At 41.2% G+C, this 12808-nt stretch overlaps 1 protein-coding gene across 3 annotated transcripts in view; it reads right to left on the minus strand.

The window, feature by feature from the left end:
- The window catches only part of LOC103179695 (transmembrane protein 255B), a 30214-nt gene extending 17406 nt beyond the window's left edge, over positions 1 to 12808 (minus strand). For 2 of the 3 annotated variants that reach the window (XM_042338950.1, XM_042338948.1), the window contains exons 1-3: positions 12408 to 12808; positions 8722 to 8864; positions 6776 to 6838 (exon numbers count right to left, since the gene is read on the minus strand). In XM_042338950.1, the coding sequence (XP_042194884.1) occupies positions 6776 to 6838; positions 8722 to 8864; positions 12408 to 12468 (267 nt within the window). In that variant the 5' untranslated portion in view covers positions 12469 to 12808. The remainder of the gene's footprint in view (positions 1 to 6775; positions 6839 to 8721; positions 8865 to 12407) is intronic. The other variant, XM_042338949.1, reaches the window with a different exon arrangement.

The following is a 12808-nucleotide window of genomic DNA, read 5'->3' on the forward strand; positions in this document are numbered from 1 at the left end:
CTCGCCTGGTCAGGCACAACAGGACTTCGGTTTTAACATCTCATCTGAAGGGTTGCATCTCCAACAATGCATTGGAGTGTCAGCCTAGACTATGTGAGTTCAAAGTCCTGACGTGGAGCTTAACTGGAGATTAAATGGAGTATAATTGTTCCGAGATTTGACTCTGATAAGAAATCCCAAACTGGAGGAGTCTCAATTTCACATCGTCCTCGGACTAAGGGGTGACTGTCTTTACTAAAAATGAATCTCAGAACAAAGGTGCCATAATAGAATATCCCATTAGAGGGCGAGAGAGAGTCCAAATACACAATAGAAGCAAAGTAAGAAATGGTGAGATTTCAACCATAGAGTATTTCTGATACAAGAAAAAACACGATTTGGCAAACCTTACTCAGTGTATGGAAGAGTAGAATCTTAGGCTCTGTACAATAAGCCTACTGTACCATAACACACAGGCAGCTATTAATGTGGAGAACATATCCACAGTTAAATGGAGTTGGATAAACATTTGAAATATTACAATATAAGAGGATCGGGGAATTGGCGTTAGAGTACTTGGTGTAGAGTAGTATTAAATGAACTAGCACCATCTTAGGTTTGATGGGCTGAAAGGTCTATTGTTAAACCAAGGTCATGTTCAGGTGGACCTTAAAGATCCCATTGAACAATTCGAAAAGAGCAAGGAGTATCTCCAGGTACCCCTGGCCAGCAATCTCTGAAATAAAATTGGTCATTCACTTCATGGCTGTTTGCTTGTCAGTGCTGTGCATAAATCAAATGCAAGGGTTATTATTAATTATTATTATAATAAATTAGCTTCTGTGTTTCCCTACAAAATACTAAACATTGCAGTAAAATTCTGTGAACGCTTTGAGATGTCCTCGGGACATTTTCAGAACTTCAAGATGCTACCGTGTGTGAAAGGCGCTATATAAATGCAAGTTGTTGTTGTTGAAAGGCAGTGTACCAAACGCAAAAAGTATTATTATTTATGTAATTCCTGTGCTTCTAAGAAATGGATTTCAATGGAATTTGTAGCAGGACAAGACAGAATCATAATAGGACGTTCTGATAGAGGGCAATAGAGAGCGAGTCCAACTGCACATTGCACAGCAAAGAGAATTTCCTGTGTAGGTGGCATGGAATCAATTATCAGTCAGTCTGCTTTGGATGTGTGTCAGATACTTGGCTGACCAAGAAAAAAAGGTTCCAAGTCTGAGATTCCCTTGAATTTTAGCAAGCAGTCTGACGAAGTGTGTCAGCCCAGCGCTGAGGGAGCACTCTCGTCTCTGAGACAGAAGGTTGTGGGTTCAAGCCTCATGTTGGGACTTGGAATCACATTGTCTAAGATGACATCCAATGGAATACTGGGGGTGTGTTGCATTGTCGGAGGTGCCGTCCTTCAGATGGGATGTTAAACCGAGGTCCCATCTGCCTGTTCAGGTGGACATTAACACACCCATGACACGATTCACCATTAACACTCTCATTGCTGTTAAGTGCTCTGTGACTGTGGGAAGGGAAGGGTTATTATAGGCTCAATCCAAAACGATCCCATGGAAGATCATGCCTCAAAAATCTGTTTTCCTGAATGCTTGCCCACAGTGATCACCTTGGATCTTGGATGTTTGGTTTACAACATGACGCCTTGCCCTTCCTCCCTAGGAGATCTCTCCTATTAGCTTTACACTGATCACAAGCTATTGATGATTGTCTCTAACGTACTCAGTGCAATGGTCTTTGATAGACTCATCTGTGAAGCGACAGGAGACTCCTCTCAATCCTAGAATTTTGGCTGCGCTCAAACACTAAATGTTTCGCCAAGACATTATCTCAGAAGACAGCGCACTAGTAACTGATTTATTTATTGGAAGTACAGCCAATGAATACAGAGAGTGGGAGTCAAACCAAACGTTGACGGCACAACACTAAATATTGTTGGCGTGGACTTGGCCAAAGAGTGTCACTGATACTATTTTTTTTATCCATAGCTTAAAAACTTGAGGAAAGGAATTCAGCAGATGTTCTATTCCAGCTTTGATGGCTTAATCACTCCTGAGCCTCAAAGCTTGACAACAGTGCTTGTTGGGTTGGAAGCATAAAATAGCACAACAGGGGAGAAATTAATAGCATGGAGTAAAAGTACAACAGAAAAATAAAAAATCAGAAAGCTGGGGGTTCAAACCTCACCTTAGGACTTTGCACTATAATCTAGACTGACTTTACAATGTAGTACTGGGAGGGCATTAACCAAATGCCCATCTGCCTGTTCAGGTGGATGTTAAAAATCCTGTTGCACTGTTCAAAAAGGGAATGGAGTTTCTTTCTCCTTATGTCCTGGCAACAAATCCACCCAAATAAAATTGGTCACTCGCTCCATGGCTATTTGCTGTGATATACTTGAAATGATAATAATCTGCATTTGATATAACGCCTCATCATGTCATTGAGAGGTCTTAAAGTGCTTCACAGAATATACTGTAAAGTGAATTGACTAATTTGTGGGTGAAATGCAGCAGCCAATTGTGCACAGCAATGTCTCATAAACAGCCATGAAGTGAATGACTAATTTTATTTGGTGGATCATTTGACAGGACACCGAGAGAAACTCACTTCTCTTTTCGCGTAGTGCCACTGGATCTTTAATATCCACTTGAACAGGCAGACGGGACCTCGGTTTAATGTCTCACCTGAAGGACAGCTCTATCAACGAGGTGTACTATCAGCATTTCATTGGAGTACCAGGCTAGACTATGTAAATTCAAATTCCCAAATGTGAATTTGAAGTCCTGTTGTTCCTATCTCACTGTATTAAAAAGTTCATAACCTTGACGTATTAGTAAGATCAATGTAAGATTTATAGGCTAACTGTGTTGACAGCAAGACTGCCAGCACAATGTTCCTCAGCTCTCTGATCCCAGGCTCAGACTGCAGCGCAAGATTAATGGACTGACTCTGATAGGCAAAAAGCGGCCACTAATGATGATGAAAGAGTTCCATCGAACAAACACAGGAATACATCTCAATCTCGGAAGCATCTCTTTGCAATATACTGCAGCTAATTCTGAACACATTTATAGAGAGGAAAATTGTGATCGAAAGTGTCAAGCGATTCAATTCAGCTGGAAGTTGCATCAGTACAGATTAATGCCACGTAGCTCCAATTAAAGTAGAAAGATGCCTATATTGGGTCAAATGTCAGAGGTTGAATGTCAGCTGCATGCAATTGAGTTTGACACAGCGAAAGAAGCTGATCTTTAACGACTGCAGTGATAGCATTTCCAAAGTCATAGTAAATCTTTGTTGCCCCACGCTGGATTGTTATGTGCCATGCGACTTCAGAACGAGGCAAATCATCTTGCAAGAAGCCAGGCAAAGGAAATCCCAAGAAGGGGAAAAAATAATTGGAAAATAATATTGGCAAGTCTAACCCTGGGCATTCAGGAAACTTCTTTAATGTTCTGGCCGCAGGTTGGCCATCCCTACTCTAAAAGTACAACCCACTTAGTCCTTTTCTCCCACAAAATATACAGTCAATTCACTTTACAGTGTAATCTGTGAAGCGCTTTGAGACGTCTCAACGACATGATAAGGCGCAATATCAAACGTAAGGATTATTATTAGTCCCAATCCCTGTCTTTTCTCCACCCCCATCCCCACCAACTCATTTTCTTGTTCAGAGTCGTAGAATATGTAGAGCACAGCAGGTCAGAATTGAGTGAGCTTCGTAAATGTCATTTTATATGATTTTAGATGTCACTACCTTCCCACATTTCTAAAGCCCTTGAGTATCATGGCCAAATCCACTTGTCCAGGTGCTATTGGATTCTTGGGGCTATAACTTGTTGGCAGTCCCATTTTCCCTTATGGTCACAACAGGCCATGTCAGTCACTGGAGTCTGCACTGTTGGTATACTGCCTGGAAATCCTGCCTCTAAAATCCAGTTTGGAGCTTCAATAAGATCCTCGTCAAACCTTCACTTTTTGTTGTTTATTGTTATCATCAATCTTTTTCCGATGTCTGAGCACCTTTATCACTGCAGTCGTTATGTACATTGACCAAGTGCATTCACTAGGGGAAAACTCCAAACTGCTTGGCACAGGGAAATGGTTGAGTGGGTGGGGGCAGCCTCTCCGGGAGAGTAAGTGATCAAAACTGCAAGCTAAGCAGTCGGCCACCCACTGCGTAGTGCGGTGATGTCAGCGGTTAAACCTCCTTGACCTTCTGTGGCTCTCAGAGACTGCACAGCGGCTGTGTGAGCAGTTGTCTACCTGGAAAGGAAGTGGCTCCAATATTTCTTTCAGAATTGGCCTTCACAATGTAAAGCATATTGGCAAAAGCTTCTGTCCTCGTGCTATTTTTTTTCCCATTGTGCCTTTTCTTTAGAGTTGGCTTTTCTTATGTTAGGTAGTCAACACAGTCATTTAGCAGAGTGTAATCTCATGTGACATTTTTAACTGTCTTTTTTTGTAAATTATGAAAAGTAATACAATAATAATAATAATATTCCTTGCATTTGATATAGTGGCTTTTATTTTGGGAAGACGTCTCAAAGACGTCTCTTTTCGAATCGTGCCATGAGATCTCTAACATCCACGTGTACAGGCACAGAAGGGACCTTGCTATTAATGCTTCATTAAATCCCTGACTGTCCAGCATCTTGGGACGTCCTCCTGACGTGAAAGGCGCCATACAAATGTAAGTTGTTGTTGTCTTTCATCCATAGGACAGCAACTCCAACAACACAGCACAACACAGCACACCCCCAGCGCTGTATTGGAGTGTCATCCTTGACTATGTGAGTTCAAAGTCCCGACGTGGGGCATGCATGTGTAACCTTCTGACTCAGAGGTAAGAGCGTAACCAACTGAGTCAAGCTGACATCAGCTTACAAAAATCCACAATAAATCCTGTGAAGTGCTTTGAGACAATTGTGGGCGATTTCTCAGTCATATTTAAAATTCCCCAATTTCATCTGCTGCTGTACGATAAGACAAATGGGGATTTAATGTCTGCAGATCACGACCAGCTGCAATTCTTTCCAATAAGTGTTTATAATGGGAATTCTTATTAGAAAGATACAACAGAAAGATCACTATTTTAGCAACCAAAGTACATTAGACCCCAAAACTCCCATTCGTTTTATAAATAACAGTAGTTTCAAATTGACTATATCTGGCACATTTGTGACTGAGAATCACACACAGGAGTGACCCACATCATAGTTTGTGTTTCATGGAACACAAAGTGATGTCAATGGAACTTCCTGTGCATAACACACGTGACATTAACGGTAACCTGAAAGTTGACTGTTTTTTCTCACTTCGCTTTATTGCTCCCGCAGAGATATTGGATCTGGAGGAACCATACTATAATAAGATGGCCCTGATTTATAATCTGCTGTACATTTCTTCATTAACCCACGGTTAATAATGGGAGCTAACTTTCTTCAGTTGAACGTCAAAAAGACAGAGGCTCTTCTGATCGGCTCCCGTCAGCGCCTCCACACCTCAGGCGCTGACAGCATCACCATCCATGGTTGCACACTCCACCTCACTGAGCCAGTCCGGAACCTTGGGGTCTTGTTTGACCCTCAGCTATCCTTTCTACCCCACATCTGTACCATGACCCGCTCTGTCTTCCCCCACCTCGTAACCCAGCTCCACCACTGTCTCACACCGCAGGCCACCGAAACTCTCATACACGCTTTCATTACATCAAGGCTTGACTAGGCAAACTCATTGCTTGTCGGCCTCCCCAACTCCTCCCCCCACAGGCTGCAGATCATCCAGAACTCTGCAGCCTGTGTCCTCTCCCACACTAGACTCCACGACCTTATCACCTCCATCTTTGCTCAACTCCACCGGCTTCCCATCACACAGAGGATACAGTTCAAGATCCTGCTTCTCACCTTCAAAGCCCTCCACAGCAGTCTTGCTCTCCCTTACCTCTGCGACCTCCTAACACCCTACCATCCTGCTCGCTCGCTCCCTCCGTTTAGCGCGCCCTGGCCTGCTTCACGTCCCCACCTCATGCGCCCCACTATTGGAGGGCAAGCCTTCCGCCAGTCTGCACCCACCCTCTGGAACTCCATCCCGCAGTCCCTCTGCCTCGCTCCCTCCCTCCCTCGCCACCTTCAAGACCCAGCTCAAGACCCTCCTCTTCGACCGTGATTTTGATCTCCCTGCTTCCCCCGCTGCCCTCCACCATCCCTGACCACCAGCTCGGGTCCATAACTCTGTCTGTCCAGCACCTTGGGACGTCCTCCTGACGTGAAAGGCCCTATACAAATGTAATTTTGTTGTCATTGTCGGTTTTCTCATTAAGAACTGTTTAATCAGCATTTTAATCCTTCTGTGGCAATACCTTAATATCACATTCAGTCGCCATCAAATCCATAAGCAAGTACCAGGCAGCAAATGTGTCTCTTCCAAGTCAAGTTTCAATCAGAACATGACTCCACAAATAAGGGAACCAACTTTCTCATCTTAAACTCAGGGAAATGTACATTATCTAGAGCTTCAGAAAACACCCAAATAATCTCCAGGCAAAAATTATCAACAACATGTTCCTTAAGGAAGGAGAACCATGAAGGAAAGAGAGTCTGAAATGACTGCAATGTTCATCAGATATTGGGCACATTAACACTGTCTTTAATAGGTACAGAGAACTCCGACTGGGAAAAGGTCTGTGTCACATTAGTCTATTATCTCAACGCTGCTCACAGTAAAGGCCACTTTGTTACAGCTCAGATAATTGCAAAAAAAAACTCACCAGCTGTTTTCGGTTTTCTTCTAGAAAAAGACCCAGTAGTCCAAGGAATGATCCAAAGGCAAGCTACGGAAGAAAATAGGAGTTTTAATATGTTCACATGAAGACAGAGAGAAAAGTGTGGAACCAGAAAAGGCCCCTCAAGCGCATGTGTGGCACATATCCATAAATATATGCCTGTTCAGGTGGACGTTAAAGATCCAGTGGCATTATTCGTAAAAAGGGAGTTTCTGCTGGTCCTGGCCAATAATCTCCCATAAATAAAACTGGTCACTCACTTTATGGCTGTTTTTGGGAACACTGCTGTGTGAAAACTGTCTGCTACATTTGCCTACAAATACATGGTGTGTAAAATCATGTGAACCACTTTGAGACATCTTGATGGAGTGTTAAGGTGCGGTATCAAATGCAAGGATTATTATAACCTGCCCCATCGTGGATTACACCACAGCTGGTCTATCTCCTGCAGGTGAACTCTGCATAGTTCCATGATCCCTGATCACCAAAAGTTAATCAGGTAAAAACTCCATAACTTTATTCAAACCCCATCATCACTCATCCAAAGACCATGTCTCCTCTCCCTCCAGCAGCACAAAACCAATTCTGCTCCATGGAGAATGTGTTCATTTCAGTCTGTAGCTATAATATCCAGTATTGTTAGATCCTGCCAGATACTTACCCTGTTCCCTTGTTTTTTTAAGACCTCAGTGTTTTTGTTGGGAGTCTGTTCCATATGGCCACTATTCTGTGAGGAATAAAACTTTCTGATCTCTAGTCAATAACACAACTTGTATTTATATAGTTCCCTTCATGTGGGGTAGCATCTTGGAGTGCTGAACAGTGGCATAGCCTGAATCTAAGTCGGGGTCAAAGAGGAAGGTCTTCAGGCATGATCTGAAAATGGGGAAGGAAGAGGCAAGGCAGAGAGATTGAGGGAGAGAGTTCCAAAGTCCTAATCAAGGCTTTTTGATTTTAAGCCCTTGATGTCCAGTTCTGCTCTCAATACCTGAGTCCAATAGTCTATTTGTTACTTGCACAATCTAAAGAATTTAAAGAACTAGATCATGTCCTTGCTCAAACTTTTTGTAATGACAAGTTCAGTTTTGTGATTACTGTTCATTCATCATTCAGAGCAATAAATCACTCCACCCACTGTTAAAACTGTACTAGAAAGCTAAAAAAAATAATAATACTAAATTTGAAACAGAATCTTTTACGTTTCACAGGATTTAATGTAAAGTGGAATAACTGCATCTTGTAGGTGAACAGACCATAGTAACAATTTCAGGCAAAAATAGACCTATTTTTACACATTTTTATGCATCTACCTGTCCTTCCAACTTTTCAAAAATTCCTTCAATATATCCCTCTCATCATCTAATAGTCTCAAATTCATTTCATTTACAGGAACAGAGCTTGCTCCTCTTGAAACCCTCTATTCTGCCTTGTTCCACAGGGTGGGCACCCTTTTATTAACAACAAATTCTCCTGCAATTCCTAGCATTTCTATTATTATATATAATAATAATCCTTGCTTTTGATATAGTGCCTTATCACATTGTCAAAACAGCTCAAAGCGTTTCACAGGATTGTAAAGCAAAGTGACGGTATTTTGTGAGTGACCAAAACAACAACAACAAACTGCATGTATATAGTGCTCTTGACGCAGGTTGTGTCTCAAACTCTGAAATCCCAAAGCCTTGGCTCTTGCCAACCTATGCCTAATACTTTCTGGAATTAGGTAAACAGGATTCATCCCTCGAGGAAGAGAGTGTCTATTTCATTCCAACAATCTATCTCTGGAATTTCCATGTGCATGGAATTCTCAGTTTGGCTTGAATATTCTTAAGCATGGTGATGGGTTTCCGCATGTATCAGACACCTGGCTGACACGCCCACAAATAAATAATCACAACTGGTCCTTGCAGGACTTTCTCAGGTTTACGTACAATGATCCCGGATGCGTAGCCGATGATGCTGATGTTTTCTGTCCTCGTCGTGGTGTAAATGCCGACAGCAATGATGAGCAGTGACAGAAGCAGCAGAATACTGGCGAGCCACACAACCCTTTTCTTCCTTTTCATCAGCAACTCTGGAAAAGACAGGGAAATCTCTATCTTGGACCCTAAAGTTGTTTTTCAAACTTACGAGTGTTAAATGAGTTTCCCTTGTCAGGTTGAATTGCAATCAGTTAGTAAGATATCTGTAAGATTAGTGGCTTGACAGCTGCCTATTTACAAGGTAGGGGATGGGAAGGGTAGGTGCGGTGTTTGGATATATAATTATAGTCCTTACATTTGATATTGTGCCTTTCATGTTGGGAAGACGTCTCAAAGCACTTCGCAGAATTTCCTGTAAAGTGTAGTGACTGTGTATTTTGTAGGCAAGCTCGGGAGCCCGTTTGCCCACAGCAATCTACCGCAAACAGCCATGATGATCTACTTTATCAGAGGGATTGTTGGACCACCGAAAGAAACGCGCTTCGCTTTATGAGAATCTTTTTATGTTCACCTAAACAGACAAATGGGGCATCGGTTTAACATCTCATCTGAAAAACGGTACCTCCAACAATCCAGCGCTCCTCCCAGCACTGTATTTCCATGCCTAGATTATATCAATTTGAAAGCCTCAATGTGGGGCTTGAAACCACAGCTTTCTGACTCAAGAGGTGAGAATACCACTGAGGATCACACATTAAACTCCAGAACACTGCAGAAGAAGAATCATCAGCTGCCAACTGAACTAATTTAGCTTAGCTGCAACTTGAAAGGGTTTGTTATCAATTAAACAGTAATAATCCTTGTATTTGATATAGCGCCTTATTTAGATGTCTCAAAGCGCTTCGCAAAATATACTGTAAAGTGTATATTTTGTGGGTGAAATGCGACAGCCAATTGCGTACAGCAAACACAAACAATCATGGATTGAGTGACCAAATTAATATTTTAAATTATATTAAGGGAATACTACCCCCAGAAAGCAATCCGCCAGTCAACTAATAACCGGGTCCTAACTTACTGCTAGGTAAACAATAACCCACACACATAAACCATATATCCTAGTACACTGAAAATATTGGAAATGTCTGTTACTGGATAGACGCACAAAGTCTTGGTGTAAAATTTCCCCCAGATGAGGAATTTATCAGAGTTCACTACATGGCCAAACACCATTATAAGTGCACGCTGCTAAATCAGGTATATTTTCGGAGAGGACAAAAATTTTAACTTTCAAGTTTTTAACCACAGAAGCGATCTTTGCTGCATTTTTAATCGAAAGTGCTCAAATCTAAATTTTTTTTAATTTTCCATTGTTTAAAAAATATATTTTTTCCCATGCTGAGAGGTGGGAGCAGATAACCCATGATTCAGAACTTTATATTTTCCATCTCATAAATAAAACTGAATGGCAAGTCTTTCCACAGATATTTCAACAAACTGCATTCTGTAATAGTTTGCAAAGTGCAAACTGCAATAGTCTATTAATACTGTTGTTTCTCCTCTCCCTCCCTCTCTCCCTCCTTAATTCAAATTCCATTTAAACATAACTTACCATAACTTTCCAGTATTCGGTGAATTGAATGGATATATTTTATGAACTTCATGGTTTTGAAGTTGGGCAGCGTTTTTTGCAATCATATGACCACCTCAAGCACAAATTGGACGCTCCATCTGTTTCCTGCTCCACTAACTCGCCCTGAGAACAGTCTCCATTTTGCCGAGTACAACATTATGCAACTCTTCAATGTCAAAGACCCGACATTTAAAAAGACTCCAGTAAATGTGCCCGTGACATCGCTTATAAGCCGGATAGCAAAATAATCTTCAAAAGATATTGGTTTTGCAAGATTTTATCATTTCAACGTTGCTTTAATCCTACCAGGTTCCCGCACTAAATCATCACTATCACAAGATGTTTTGTTTAGTTTATAAGCTATCAGATGTTGATATTATTTTTTCAGAGCTGGACTATAATAATACTTTTTTTGTGCCACGTATATCGGAATTATTTTATTACAAAGCTAGGATTCTTTAAAGTACGGTATAATTGTACGACTCTCAACATGATCATTTTAGTTTATTATTTCTGATATATTTCTCTTCGGTCTTTTCGTGGATGGATAATATTGCCGGGGTGGGGGAGGTGGGGGTGGGGACTGCTGTAAGTGTACTACACGCCATCGTAGAGATGGAAAATTGGGACACAGTTGAAATAAAAAAGTATTCAGGAACACAATGAAGTAAATTCTGTGAAGTCTCAAAGACGTGATAGATATCAAATGCAAGGATTATTACTATTATTATTATATTCCAACAGAAAAGTTAAAGTTAAAATGTCATCTCTTTTAAAGAGTATGTGTGTGTGTGTGTGTATATACATATGTATATATACTGGGGATAGTTATACAGTACAGAAAAACAAATAGATCCATTTAACTCTAAAGGAAATCTCATTCTGTTTAACGTTCAGGAAAAATCACACAAAGAAGTTAACAAAATGTGCAGAACCATGGCTAAAAGCTTGTGTTTAAAGTCCTGATAGACCTTAAAAGTCTAAAGGCTAGATTTGGGAATTTTGAAAATGCTTCCCTACACAAAACATGATTCTCTCTTCTGAATAAGTTTGGAAAACGAACGCTATCAATTGAAAGCTATATATAATAACCGTGCTTTTCTAGAGTTCCATAGTTTTTTTTTTTGGGTGGTGGTGGGGTTATCTTTTTTTCCCTCTCTAACTTAGTTTAAACTTTGGTAAAAGTTGCTTTCAGTGCAAACTGTTACTGAAAGCAACGCATAAAAGTAAAAATTTCAGCCCACATATTTCACAACAGGCAACTTGTGTTGTAAAAAAACAATCGAATTGGGATATAAAACCCGTTGGAACGAAAGTAAATTGCGGTTTGAGAAATGCAGCGAAATGTCGCGTCCGAATTAGATGGGAAACGTGTTATTTCGGAAGAAATGCATCGCATCCTAACGTTTTTCGCGACTGCAGAGCGGATAAAATTCCTGCGGCTTTCCGTGTCACAGTTACCAATAAAATCCGAATGAAACTGCGCGATCGAAAAAGAAAAGGAAAGAAAAGAAAACAAGACGAGGGCACAGATAAACCGTGTGGATAGCAAATAAAATAAAATTATAAAGGCAAATGCAAACGAGGGGCCGTTGGAGAATTGGCATCGGTGGAGAATTGGAATGATTTATCTTTCTGTTTCGGGGTCGTTTTCTTAAGGAAGATGTTTACTTTGAACCGTTAAAGTGTCAAAAACTAAGTTTAAAGTAAGGTTAAAGTTAAAGCACGCTCTCCCAGCTGGAAAACAGACAGCCTTACATTTTGGAAGGAGCGTGGAAATGATGACTTCTTTTTTTGGGGGGTGGTGGGGGGTTTAACCTGTATTTAAACTGGTGGCTTTCAAATTAAATTAATATTCACCCCTTTATTGTTCTCTGATTTTACCTGTCACACATCCAAAGGACATACACACACATACATACACACACATACACATACATACACACACATACATACATACATACATACACATACATACACACACATAACACACAGTCTTAAAACGACCAACCGAAGGAGGAGGGGAAAAAAACACATAGTTTTGCACTCATTTCAGACTCACCGAATACATCCAAATGGAGTTGAGATAAATTCTCCCCATAAGTCGGTTGTGTTTCTGTCATTGTTCGGCAGTGGGGGGTTCAGCCCCTTCTCTGCCCCACACAGAAATCTGGGAAGGTTGTGGGGGGGGTGTTGGGGGGGTGTTGGGTGGAGGGGGATCAGCAGAGCATTTTGTTACTGTCACTGGTGTAATCGCAGGGCTGATGTCTGTGTGTGTGATGTCTGTGTGTGTGTTGTCTGTCTGTGTGTCTGTGTCTATCTCAGTGTCACATAATACCTCGATCACAGCTCTTTAACTCAGTTCCAAGCCACGTACCCTCCATCCGCACACTCCCACTCTGCTGGGGGGCAATTTTGAGTTTGCAATCACATCCCTTTTTTTTTATTCCTCGTCCAGAAAGT

The sequence above is a fragment of the Callorhinchus milii genome, unplaced genomic scaffold (assembly GCF_018977255.1).
Source record: "Callorhinchus milii isolate IMCB2004 unplaced genomic scaffold, IMCB_Cmil_1.0 Scaffold11, whole genome shotgun sequence".
NCBI lineage: Eukaryota > Metazoa > Chordata > Chondrichthyes > Chimaeriformes > Callorhinchidae > Callorhinchus > Callorhinchus milii.